This window comes from Sinocyclocheilus grahami, unplaced genomic scaffold (genome assembly GCF_001515645.1).
Source record: "Sinocyclocheilus grahami isolate Dianchi unplaced genomic scaffold, SAMN03320097.WGS_v1.1 scaffold234.1, whole genome shotgun sequence".
Taxonomy (NCBI): domain Eukaryota; kingdom Metazoa; phylum Chordata; class Actinopteri; order Cypriniformes; family Cyprinidae; genus Sinocyclocheilus; species Sinocyclocheilus grahami.
Genome location: NW_015505413.1, coordinates 2,551,428 through 2,565,900, shown reverse-complemented (window position 1 = coordinate 2,565,900; position 14,473 = coordinate 2,551,428). Strand labels below are relative to the sequence as shown.

The 14,473-nt window shown below is 36.9% G+C and overlaps 1 protein-coding gene across 1 annotated transcript in view; it reads right to left on the bottom strand.

Annotated features, from left to right (window-relative positions):
• Window positions 1–12,021: 12,021 nt before the first annotated feature.
• The window catches only part of runx3 (RUNX family transcription factor 3), a 76,455-nt gene continuing 74,003 nt past the window's right edge, over window positions 12,022–14,473 (bottom strand). The window contains exon 8 of the mRNA XM_016288820.1: window positions 12,022–13,234. Within this exon, the coding sequence (XP_016144306.1) occupies window positions 12,711–13,234 (524 nt within the window). The 3' untranslated portion in view covers window positions 12,022–12,710. The remainder of the gene's footprint in view (window positions 13,235–14,473) is intronic.

Genomic DNA, 14,473 nt, shown 5'->3' with positions numbered 1-14,473 from the left:
TGATATATATATATATATATATATATATATATATATATATATATATATATATATATATATATATATATAATGTTTATATAGAAATTATAATATATAAATAATTATTAATTCCCTATGTACTTTTTATTTTATTAACTTTTTTTATTTTATTAACTTTTTTTTATTTACTATTGTAGACTACTTATAAAGCAATATCACACCCAGTTTTTTTTCAAATTACGATTAACTAGATAGTTTAGTCTTGAAAGAATTGATGTTTGAATGATTGAAGATTGATTGAATTCTTGTGACTTTTGATCAAAGACTTATCTGGTATCTGGCTAAATCTGAGCGCAGCATAGACATTATGTAATATTATATAAAATATACATGATTACCAAAAGAAAAATCTGACAAGCAGGAGACTAAAGCAAAGTCTATGTTTGGTTGATGTCTGTGCTGTTGAGTTTTGACGAGATGTTAATGATTTTATTGTTACTCTTTCTCTTCTCTCTTTTCCCCATTACTTAAATTCAGAAGAAGTCATCTTTGGTCTATGTCCCCTCCTGAGTGGGAATGTGAGAATAATCATCAGTTTTTGGTCCCTGTGGTCTCTGTTTCACGGTCTCTGTGTGGGAATCCTGATTTTGGACACAGTTTCTCTTTCCCATCCCAGTCTGTTTTTCTCCGGTTCAGTTAAAAAATAGTCCCGCGCTCACGGGCTCCAGAAGCAAACCGGTTCCAGCCCGCTTGTTCCCTCTTCTCACGGAGGCTGGGAAGAGAGAGGTCAGTACAGTTGTAATGGGTTTCGTATGGATGCAGGTACCAAAGGGCTCCCTCATGACCCAGGAAGTGGTTTCCATGAGAAACCAAAGCTGCTTTTGACAGTCCCTTATTTTTCCAAAATATATCAGCTCTTGTTTGTCTTTGTATGACTTTTTTCTTTTATGTGTTTTAAACCAAGTGAAGCTGACTTCCCCACAGCCACAGTTAATAAAGATGGAGTCGTTGTTCAAAATACATAAATTCAACCCTGTTGAAGTTGGTAAGTTTTTGAGGGAAGTCTCTAATGCTCAATAAAGCTGAATTTAGTTGATCTAATACATTGTAAAAACAGTAATATTGTGACATTTGACACCACTACAATTTAAGATAACGGTTTTCTTATTGAATATATGTGTTATTATGTAATTTATTCCTGTGATGCAAAGCTGTCTTCAGTGTCACATGATCCTTCAGAAATCATTTTAATTTGCCAATTTGATCAATGTTGAAAAAAAAAGTTAATCTTCTTGTGTAAATGGTGTAAATGGAGTAGTTCACTTCCAGAACAAAAATTTACAGCTAATGTACTCACCCCTTTGTCAACCAAGATGTTCATGTCTTTCTTTCTTCAGTCGTAAAGAAATTATGTTTTTTTTAGGAAAACATTTCAGGATTTCTCTCCATATAATGGACTTCTATGGTGAGAGCCCTGAGTTTGAACTCCCAAAATGCAGTTTAAATGCAGCATCAAAGGGTTCTAAAGGATTCCAGCCGAGGAAGAAGGGTCTTATCTAGTGAAACAATCGGTTATTTTCTTCTTCTTCTTTTTTGGTGTTTATTGGCAGTTGGCAACCTAACTGACTGGTGCATTACTGCCACCGACTGGAATAAAGTATGGATCAGGATTTTGCTTGTAGGACAAAATAAACCATAAAACCAATCAAAACAAATAAATAAACTAGAAATTAAAACAAAACAAATAAATAAAAAAAAAACAATCAAAAAGACTATATTCTTTTATATGAGTAGATTTAACCAAATGATGGTGACAAAAAGTCCCAGTGACATGATTCCGGACTACAATCCCCTGTCTTGGTTTTGGGCTTTCTTCTTCTTCTTTAGATTGGTGGCTGACAACCAATTTTAAAGGTGCATTATCGCCACATACCAGATTGGAGTGTGGAGCGGTATATCAGAATCAGAATCAGAATCAGAATTAGCTTTATTCGCCAGGTGTGCAAACACACGAGGAATTTGTTGTGGTTTTTTAAGGTGCTCCTGGTACATACATACATGCATACATACACATCTGACATGAGAACAGAAAAAACAAAACAAAAAAAACCCATTTAAATAGTAAAACTTAACAATAAATAATGTGTATGAATCCGGAACAGTAGATTTATGTACAGATTTGTGCATCATTTACTCTATATAGAACTGTATAAATAAAGAGATATGCGTATTTACATAATAGTTGAGAAAGACGCATTAATTAAGGATGTAGAATGAATTACAGAAATTAATTACAGAACGCAGGTATGAAATTCATATGTTAGCTGTTTAAGCTGGAGATGGAATGGGGGAAAAACTGTTTTTATGCCTAGATGTTCTAGTGCACAGAGATCTGTAGCGTCTGGCTGAGGGGAGAAGTGCAAACAGGTTGTGTCCGGGGTGAGAGGGGTCTTTGATGATGTTTCCTGCCCGTTTCTTCACTCTGGAGTTGTACAAGTCCTGAAGACTGGGCAGGTGCACACCAATGATTCTTTCTGCTGTCCTAACAGTCCGTCGCAGTCTTCTTAAATCTGACCCAAACCAGACAGTTATAGAAGAGCACAGAACCGACTCAATAATAGCTGAGTAAAACTGTGTCATCTGTGCCTGTGGCAGGTTGAACTTTTTCAGCTGACGAAGGAAGTACAACCTCTGCTGGGCCTTTTTCACAGTGGAGTCAATGTGAGTGTCCCACTTCAGGTCCTGAGAGATAGTGGTGCCCAGGAACCTGAATGACTCCACTGCAGCCACAGGGCTTTCCATGATGGTGAGTGGGGGGAGAGCATTGGGGTTCCTCCTGAAGTCTACTATCATCTCCACAGTTTTGAGCGTGTTGAGCTCCAGGTTGTTGAGACTGCACCAGACAGCCAGCTGCTCGACCTCCTGTCTGTAAGCAGACTCGTCGCCATCCTGGATGAGGCCGATGAGTGTGGTGTCGTCTGCAAACTTCAGGAGCTTGACAGAGGGGTCTTTAGAGGTGCAGTCATTTGTGTAGAGGGAGAAGAGCAGTGTTTATATGACAAACAAGGGAACTAATTATATTCTTTCCATCAATCCTGTATTGTTCCTGAGATGTTTGACCACATTCCAAGTACTTCCTTCTAAAAGCTTCTGAACATTAACATTTACAATGTCTTTCTTTAGCATTTGAAACATTTCCCTTCTTTCCTCCTCATATTTCCTACATTCCAATAACACATGTAACACTGATTCCGTTACCTCACGATTTTCACACAAACCTGTAGGATGTTCGCCTATTTTGAATATTGTTTGATTCAGTCCAGTATGTCCTATTCTAAGCCGAGTGAACAAAACCTCTTTTTTTTCTGTTTCTGCCCCTCATTCTGCCAACACCGACTTTTTTCCTGAATATTATGAAGATGTCGACCCCTATCATTTATATCCCAGTATTGTTGCCATTTATCCGTCATTCGAGATTTTATAATACTCTTTCCGTCAGTTCTACTTAATGGGACATTTAAATCCACAGTTTGACAATTTAGCCAGCTTATCAACAGCTTCATTTCCCTCAACTCCTACATGAGCAGGAACCCAAACAAAGCCAACGTTAAAGCCCTTCTCATGTAAACAGAATATGTTTTGATGAATTTCATTAATGACATCTAATCTGAATGATTTCATAGTTTTAATGCTTAAAAGAGCAGACCAGCTGTCCGATGCAATTATTGTATTATCCACATGATTTTCCTGTATCCAGTTAAAAGGGGTCATATGATGTTGCTAAAAAGAACATTATTTTGTGTATTAGGTGTAATGAAATGTGTTTATGTGTTTAAAGGTTCAAAAAACACATTATTTCCCACATACTGTACATTATTGTTTCTCCTCTATGCCCCGCCTTTCTGAAACGCGTCGATTTTTACAAAGCTCATCGGTCTGAAAAGCGAAGTGTGCTCTGATTGGCCAGCTATCCAGTGCGTTGTGATTGGCCGAATACCTCAAGCGTGTGATGGAAATGTTACGCCCCTATCATACTGTGATGCCCTGTCCGGCCGGAGCGACGAGACAAAAACATTAAAACCCATTATAAACGAGGCATTTGTTGCATCCAGTGGGGGTATAATTACGGATTATAATGACTTATACTGTCTTTTTACGCGTTGCGTTGCATCGCGCCACATAAACATAAAACCATGTCTGCATTTGTGATCGGAGAAATGACAAACAACAAGTGCTACTCTACACTGCTCAAAACTCGCGTTTGAATCATCAATGGCAAATCCTTTATATATAAAAACAGCCAGCATTGTAGTCTACTCTTCCAGGATCAGGAAACAGTCCTCCATAAAATGTGCTGCACACATCTGAATATTTGGATTGAGCTGTTCTGGAACAGTGTTGTAAATACAACTTAACCACTGATTTCTAGTCGTGTCCTCTTTTGGAAGACCAAACAAAGTAGTTTCGCTTTCACAACGAAACGCACGGCGTCTTCACGACATGGCGGCGGCAACAACAATACTACAGCGAGAATAAAAGTTACGCCTTCTTTCTTTGCGTGAACATTTGGGCGGCATTATGCAAATCTTCCCACATAGTGACGTAGACATGTGGGGGCATGTTAGAACGAGCCATTTTAGAAGGGTGTAGTTGGTAGAAGGGACACAACCCTTCATTCTCTGCTTTTATATCTCCTATCCATCCAAAGCTTCTTATATTATATTTACTGTGTTCCCAACACTCCTGTAAAAAATTTTTTGTAGGATGAAAACTATTATGTCCTTCTAAATTAATCCAATAGGTTAACATAACTTTAAGTCTCCTTATGCATAAAGGCATCTCTCCTGTTTCTACTTGTATTGCCGCTATTGGGGATGTTTTAAAAGCTCCACTACATGTTCTTAATGCTTGTGCCTGTTCCACATCCAGCTTCTTAAGGTGACTGTCTGCAGCAGACATCTAAGCTATACATCCATAATCAAACAAGGCTCTCATAATAGCCTGATATATATTTAATAGTGATGGGAAGTTCGGATCATTTTAGCGACTCGGACCTTTGAGTCTCGTTCAGCAAAATGAACGAATCTTTTTTCGAGTCATTTCGTTCATTTTAGCAACATATAATTAAAATGTTACGTGTTACTTCCCTAACACGTCTACTACTTACGCAAACGTTGATCACACTACAAACAATACAAAACTGCTATAAGAAACAGAAAAGATGAATTCATTGTTTACCTGGGTCTTCAGTCTATGATTAGCTCACCTCACCTCTTATCTGACAAGTCTTCGGGTTTGAGTCGTTCGTTCATCACGTGACAGCCCCATAAACTTAACCAATGCAGTCTGAGCCAGAAAGAGAATTGATTAGTTCATCTCTCTAGTCTTTCGAAGTCTTTTTTTGCGTTTCTGGTCTCAAATTGTAGCTTTTTACTTCTTACAGTTTATAAACGTGTGAATTTCTGTCATTATGGTTATTTTCCGTAACACTGACTGTTGTAACAAAGGTAATAAAGAGTTGGTTATTATTATTAAGTCTCTTTCCGGCTCAGACTGCATTGGTTAAAGCTTATGGGCTGTCACGTGATGAAAGAACGACTCGGAAAAACCCGAAGACTCGAAAGTGGTGAACTACTTGACTAATTTCAGTACAGAACCTATAGGATGTTGTGCATGTGCGACTGAACGTATCACTCCCCGAGACGACTCGTTCTTTCCGAGTCACATTAAAGATTCGTTCAAGAACGACCCAACACTAATTTTTAACATTGATGTTCTAGTTGCACCCCAGTCTTTTCCTGCTAAGCATCTCAAAAGATTGTTAATTTTCTTGGTTTTTCCCCTTATTTTCTCAATATGTTGTTTCCATGTTAGTTTTTCATCTAGAAGCATTCCAAGAAACCTAACAACTTTGACTTGCGCAAGTGTTTGGCCATTCAATTTAAGTGATATTTCCTTGTGTCTTCTAGAAAAACAAATAACTTGTGTTTTAGTTATTGACCATTTAAAAGCCCATTTATTTGCCCACTGCTCTACCTTAGTAATTGCATTTTGCATTTTCCTCTCTATGAATCACAAATTCCGTCCCCTAATCCACAGGGCTCCATCATCAGCATATAGAGATTTACCTATGCCTGTGTCAATTTCCTCAAATATATCATTTATCATGACATTAAAAAGCACAGGGCTGCAAACACTGCCCTGTGGGATTCCGTTTTCCACATGATAAACTTCTGAATTCAGTACCTTCCCTCACTTTTATAGTCCTGTCAAAAAGAAAATCCACCACCCAGTTGTATAGCCTGTGTCCCACACCTAATTTGCCTAACTTAATAAGCAGCCCTTATTTCCATAACATGTCATAAGCTTTTTCTATATTATTTGTGCTTTCCTAACTTCTGATTCCAGGATTAATACCGGATCCATAGTATTTCTCCCTTTACGAAATCCATTTTGATAAGGAGACAAATAGTTTCGTTTTTCTAAATAATACGTTATTCTTTCTGTTACCACTCGTTCCATCGTTTTCCCTAGTTGTGAAGTTAGTGCTATAGGTCTATAGTTTGTGGAGTCTGATGCATCTCTGGTGTGTAGCTCTGACCTCTGACTAGGCCTTATTTCACTTCTTCAAAAGTCCTTTGGGAGATTATATAGAAAAGTAAGGAAAGCTACTCTGAGACTTGCAAAAGATGGGAGATTTTCCTGATAACCTCGTGTTTTTAAAGTTTGTGTAAGAGAGTAAAACTTGCCTGCATCACGGCCTGTGTATCAGCATTTCCCTTGAGCTCTAGTTCATTAAAAGCTTGACGTTTATCTGCGCTCTATGGGAGAGTGACTGTAACATTGGGTTCAACAGGAAAATAGAAGTTGTGATTATATTTGTAGTGTTTATTTGAAAGACTCCAAAAACACCCAACAACTTACTGATGCTACATTCGTCACGGACAGGACCTGTCAAATGACCATGACAAAGATAGATAGATAGACTACAAAAAAAAAAAGAAGTCAAGTTTGTACAATAACAGCATGTTTCCCTACAATGCCAAAAACAAGACAGTAGCGTTCTTATATTATGTTGAAATGCAGCACACGCCCATCCACCCCCGTCATATTCACTTAACACGACTCGTTAGGTGAATTTACTGTTTATATTTACATCCCGCAGAGGGTGATGCAAGTGACCGCATCCAATTTAGTCTTTTCCAATAATTACCTGTTCTGACAGTAATGCCTGCTGACTGCATGACAGGTTTGGAAGAGCGGCCATGTTTACGTTTGCATTACATTTGATCACGGTCCGAGCAGCAGAGCTCTGTTTGTGTCCTGAGGGGTTTCAGGCGTTACTGTTAAATCTGATGAACCATGTGAATCTTCACACATCTTTCATGTAATGTGAAACTATCGAGCAGCTGCTGTTTGTCCGGTGGAAGGCGTGAAAACTGAGCTCAGCTATGATTGTGTGAAGTGACAAGCTGTTAGTGTGAACCTCCTCTAATGTGACAGAAAGCACGTCCACACATAACCATACTGACATTCACTTAGAGAAGGAAGGTTTGTCAAGACAAACTTTGAATGTTGGCCTGACCGTTTGAAAAAACAAACCTTCACATTTGAGGGTTATTAGCAAGGGACGTGAAGTTTGAAAGTTTAATTTGAGACAATTTGATTTATTTCTTCTACTACCACATTTACATTACATTTAGTCATGTAGCAGATTTAGCAGAGTAAAATTGCTATGATTTGTGTTAATTAAAAGTTTTTATAGGCCACTTACACTACTGTTCAAATGTTTGGGGCCTGTAATTTATTAATTTTTTTAAAGAAACGTGTTCTTTTAATCAGCAAGGATGCATTAAATTGATTAAAAGTGACAGCAAAGACATTTAAAATGTTACAAAATGTATTTCAATGAATCGCTGAAAGTTCCGTTTATCAGAGAATCCTGAAAAAAAAAAGTATCACTTTCCACAAAAACATTAAACAGCTGTTTTCAACACTGATAATAATAAGAAATAATCAGCATCTTAGAATGATTTCTGAAGATCACGTGACACTGAAGACTGGAGTAATGATGCTGAAAATTCAGCTTTGCATCACAGGAACATTTATAATATGTTAAAATAGAAAGTATAGTGATATTTATAAATATTAAAATAGTGATAATATATTAATAAGTTACTAATATTAGTAATACAGTAATATAAAATAGTAATAATTCACAGCATTACTGTACTTTTGCTTAAACAAATGCATCCTCGGTGAGCAGAAGAGACTTATTTCAAAAACATTAAAACTTTTACCAACCTCAAAACTTTAACTGATAAAAATATATTTTTTATTTGTTATTTTTTATTTAGTATTGCAAATATTTTGTGGCTGAAAGTTCCGTTTATCAGAGAATCCTGAAAAAAAAAAAGTATCACTTTCCACAAAAACATTAAACAGCTGTTTTCAACACTGATAATAATAAGAAATAATCAGCATCTTAGAATGATTTCTGAAGATCATGTGACACTGAAGACTGGAGTAATGATGCTGAAAATTCAGCTTTGCATCACAGGAACATTTATAATATGTTAAAATAGAAAGTATAGTGATATTTATAAATATTAAAATAGTGATAATATATTAATAAGTTACTAATATTAGTAATACAGTAATATAAAATAGTAATAATTCACAGCATTACTGTACTTTTGCTTAAACAAATGCATCCTCGGTGAGCAGAAGAGACTTATTTCAAAAACATTAAAACTTTTACCAACCTCAAACCTTTAACTGATAAAAATATATTTTTTATTTGTTATTTTTTATTTAGTATTGCAAATATTTTGTGTAGACAAGTTGCTAGACTATGGCAGGCTACAGCATTTTAAAAGTTAGAAATAGTTTAATTTCTGTCTGTAGAACTATTTAAGTGGCAAAAATATGTTAAACCTCTAAACGTACATGATCTCAAACAAATGACACCACTGAAATGTGGAACTATTGAGGAAATTTAATTCATATAACTTTTTTGTGGCATTGTAAACTCAATGGCTGAATTACAAAAAACATTAATTAAATGAAATTCAAAATCACAAGCAAATCCTGATCTTTTTTTAATTAAAATGCATACAAAACTACATCATTAGCACACAATGAAGGAACAGAAAAGCATATTTTGGAACCAAAATTACAAACGTACAATGAGTGAAAAAGACAGGAGTGTGTTGTGCTTTTTAGTTCTTTCAGCATGGTTAGGCTGTGTACTTTACAAACACCACCGACTCGTGGCCTTCAGTGATATTCACTTCACTGGCAACATTTGGGTTGTGTTCCAAAAACTACTGCTGCCTACATAGGCTTGTGCCTTCAAATAAGTGACTGATTTGGAACATTTCACATAGGGAGAAACCCACACAGGCATATTTACACAGCTTGGAACAGATTCTGTGCTGCGTATGTAGGGAGCTACACTCTTAAAAATAAAGGTTCTACAATGGTGTTTTCGCAGCACTGCATAGAAAAAATCAAATAATTTTTGGTTCCCTGAAGACATTTTTAGTGAACACTTCTTAAAGGGGTGGTTGATCAGCTTTTTTCGAAAGCTTGATTGTGTTTATGGGGTGCAGTGTAACATGTGCTCATGCTTAGTTTTTTAAAAACGCATTATTTTCACATATTTTACCTTTATTCTACATTAGAATATTGTAGTTTCCATTATCGTCAAAACGGTCTGTTGAGTTCCTGGTTTTATGAAGCCCCTCCCTCAGAAATACGCAAAAGGCTCTGATTGGTTACCGAGGCTCAGTGTGTTTGTGATTCACTAACCGCCTAGTACACGTTGTCCGGAAACGTCACGCCCCCTTACCATTACGGGTAGTTGCATGTTCCCAGGGGCGGGGTTTATGTAAACATCTGGGTTAGTGATGTCACAAACCCAGGAAGAAGCTTGTTGTAGTCCCTACCAGCCATTATTTGTAGTCCTTAAACAGCAATTTCCTTAAAAGAAAATATCTCCCTTTGCATTGAACTCTGAGCGTCGTAACTTTGCAGACGTTGTTTATGCTCTAACAGCAACATTACACACTAACTAAAGTTGAAAAAGTGAAATCATAATCAACCACCCCTTTAAAAGAACCATTTTTTTCCTACTTGTCAAGACCATTTTACTAATCTAAAGAATGTTTTCCTCTTTGGAATGTTTCCATGGATGTTAAAGATTCTTCATGGAACCTTCAATGCCAATAAATAACCTTTATTTTCAAAAGTTAGGTTTTGGAACAGAACCTTGATGTCAATAGCATGTTCGACGCAACACACAATCAGTATTGATACAGTGGAAATAAATAGGTATATTTTTGGTCTTATTTTGGGTCAGCAAATCTTAATTTAGCTTGATTTGGATTCTTGATGCATCTCAATCATAATCAACAGTCACAATGAACTCTTTGGAGAAAATACAGCTGTTACACTGACAGAATTTGATATCCACACACATTAACAGATCCAGACCGAGGCACTGAGAGAGGATCATCATACGACACAGAAGCAAAAAGTTTACCCAGGGTTTCTATTACCCAGAAGTCCTTGCAGGAGAGAACCGACTCCTGCTTGTAACTAGACCAGCTCACATTTTGAATCCATCTTTCCTGTAGCCTGCAGCTTGGGGCGATAATCAAGCAGAGGCACAATGGGAAGGAAAATAACCGCCCACATAAACGCATCAAAGCGACCGTGAATCAAGCTGAACACGGCCACTTCTGCTTGGATAACAAGGCCTGAAGGATGACCAATGATTGCGAAAGGAGATACGCCTCTCTTCATCCATCTTTCTACCTGTTTCCTTTGCTCTTTTGGGGCTCTCGGCCCTCAGGTGATGGCAGCAGGTGTGAGCATGGGAAAAACCTCTGGGTTATGCGCTGAAATATTCACTTACACCTGTTACGCGGATGTATGTCTGTGTGTGTGTCATGGCCACTTTACCCTCCTTGTATGAGCTTGTGCATGGTTTTGTTATTCAAATAATCACGGGCGATCTCCTTTCAAACGTGCTCAATTATTGTCTCCGGTTTCAGTCATTCCAAGAACAAGGTAGGAAAAATAGACACATAATGTAGGTGCTTAGAGCAACATATTTTTCACACTTTAGAGACATGGAATGACAACAGGTGATTGTTGGACTCTTTGGCTTGAGATGGTTGAGGCCTTTCAGGCACATGACTAAATATCACGTGGAATTCAATCTGGTAAGAATGTCTCCATTATGTGGTTAAACAAGGACATATAACCTCTTAAATAAATGTTTTAGTGCATTAAAGCTGCATTGGAAAACATAGGCATTACATTAAAACTTTTGTATAATTTAGAAAGAATATATTACAGTAGCACAACTTCCAATTTTATATTAAAAAAGAAATCAAAAGATTGAAAAAAAACAAAACACGAAATGTTTGTGACCTGGAAACGATCCAAAATAGGAGCGCATCCTCTATGGCTCAAAAAGAAAGAAAAAAAATACACAAACCATAAAACTGAGCTCAAATCAATAGTCTGAAGAAAGTCATGAAAAGCGATCAACACTGAGAAAAAAAAAATTACTCTAAAAACTATTCCAAAAAAAGACAAGTCTCCACAAGTTCAAAGACGAATAAATTGTTCGTGATTTTGGCATGAAGCAAGAAAATTTTTTTTTAAATCAAACAACTGTCTTTACTTTACTTTTCTACAAATCGAGAACCCGCAGCTAAAGGGTGAATCTCACGAAAGCACATCCAGATCACATTTCACCCTAAAATCAAAGCAAAAAATATTTTTGCATAATGAATACGATGCCTATGTTTATGTAAATTCAGATGATTTGCAAATGAAATAATATATCATAATTTTTTTTTACATTACAGTAATGAGAGCAATATTTTGCATTACAATAATAAGAACGTAAGGGTCAAATGTGCTTCATTTAGATTAAAACAATGTCACAATGCAAATGCAAAAATTAATGGTTCTAAAAAATAAAACTGAGCATCATTTTCTTCATGCAAAATATAATTTCTCATTTCTCATTAAATATGACCTGAATATGTTCCTGACAGGTTTTGTGATATTCACCCTAAAATCCGTTTCAATGAAAAACCCATTGACATAACATCTCACAAAGCGCCACACTTGTATTATATGATCACATCTCACCATTTCAAGACTATTTCAGCAAGTTTGGAAAGTACCTGAAACACTTGGGTAGCATCTTTGTTTATCATCATATTTACAGTCCCACAGTCCTGCAGCTCTGTGAAGCTCTTTCATACTGTCTGCAAGACACATTTTCGTGGATGCAAAGCACTCTGGGAAATACAGCGTTCAGACAGATTGGTTTGTAAGGCTGGATAAATTGGCTTTTTTTCAGATACAGGCTCATCAGAATGTCTTTTCTTTGGTTTTTCAGTTTTTTTAGTAAGAAAAGTTGCTGATATATTTCTATGGGATGCCTTTTCTTAATTATAATCTTTCTATGTACACCTCATTTTCCTGTGAGACTTCTGTCCTCCTTTAGTTTTGATCAGCGGAGGCCATTTCTGTCCTGTATGGAGCGCCCAGACTCATTTCTGGTCATCGGTTCACTTTGGTGGTCTTAGAAGCAATTGACATGTCATAGAAGGATGAAGAAACAAAAACGATCAAACATGCAAGACTTTTCATCTCTACTCTAAACTTTGACTTCTTCTCTCAGTCTTTCTGCACACGTTTTCTCAGTAAGGCCTCCAGACGGACTCGTCTATGCGTGTGGACGCACTCATCGCTGTGGGCGAGTTGCTGTGGCTGCCGTCGGCATCCACGCCGTCGCTCTGGTTGCCAAGGCTGGCGTTGAGCAGGCTGTTGTTTCCGCCCCCAGTGCCTCCGGCTACGCCCGCCGCGGTACAGGACGTCAGCATGCGGGTGGGCGACCTGTCGCCTCCTGATCCGGTGCCGCCGGTCGGAACCATGGAGAACTGGTAGGAGCCGGATCCGGTGCCGTAGTACAGGTGGTACGGCGAGGAGTTGGTCTGGAAGTGGGAGTTCTGGTTCTGGTTGCCGGGGTATGGAGGTGGCAGGTAGGTGTGGTAGCGGCTGGAGGTGGGCATCCCGGTCACGCTGAGACCGCCGATTCCAGTGCTGGACGGGTTGGCAGAGTAAGTGAAGGCACCCGGATAATGCATGTGTGAATCTGAGAATCGAGGAGCCGTTAATGGAGACAGAGATGGGAAGGATGTCCTCTGAGGGAACAGATCCGTACCTGGACGAGAAAAATAAAGAAAGTGTCATTTTAACATTTAAACAACAAAAAGATTACAGAATGCAAGATTCCATGCTTTTTCCATGATTACTAAATGTTTACATTTTTAAAGTGCCCCTATTATGGATTTTTTAAAATGACCTTTCATGCAGTGTGTAACACAGCTTTAAGTGAATGAAAACATCCTGCAAAGTTTTAAATCTGAAAGTGCACCATCTATAAAGTTATTGTCTCTCAAAAGAAAGAGTCGACTCTGAATCATTGAAACGAGTCCCAAACCATTTCATGTTGAATTCAACATGAAACATTAGCATATTGACCGCTCACTTGTTGGTCTTTTCACGTTGCTCTGAATAAAAATGCAAATTCATTCTTTGCCAATAGGTGCTGCTCTAAAATAGCTGTTTCCCCGGTAACGCTGTACACAAAGCAGCACTGCGCTCACAAACGCTGCTTTATCAGGCATTACAGGCAAGATTAAATGAAAATGAGACCAATCAGACCAATCACCGCAGATTAGCGTCACGCAAAGGAGGGGTTTGGAAAAATGAATCGTTGAGCGAATCGTTTGGGAGTCGTTGAGCAAGTAAGGTAAAAATAAATGCATATTATAAGACAATGAAAGTGTTTTTTGACCTTGCATGCATGTCAACCTGTTGTTGGGGACTCCCAAAACCAAAATATGAACCTTTCATTACCCATAATAGGGGCACTTTAATAATTTTTAAATATCCAGACTAAGACTGAATTAAGAAATAAAATATAGATTATTTACAAAATAAAATATATAATATATATATTTTTAACTTAATAAATTAATTAAATAATTAAATAATAATAACAAATACTAAATGTTTGTGATTGCCTGTCTGTCTATGGATTATAGACAGTTTTTACAAGTTTTTACAAATCACATTTCAGCCAAAAATAAAAAATTAATATTTTTTTTGCATAAAAAGTAACAAATTTAATAAATTGTTAATTAAAATAAAAAGTTCTAATTGTTTATGATCGTGTCTTTGGATTATAGACACAGTTTTACATTTGAACAAATCACAATTCACCCTAAAATCAAAACTAGTTGTTTTTTTCCCACAAAAATTATGCCTATGATTTTGTACATTTAAATGATTTGCAATTGAAATAATATATTATTTTTTCACAATAATGAGAACAAGACTTATAGTATTAAGAATTTGAACAATATATATATATATATATATATATATATATATATAT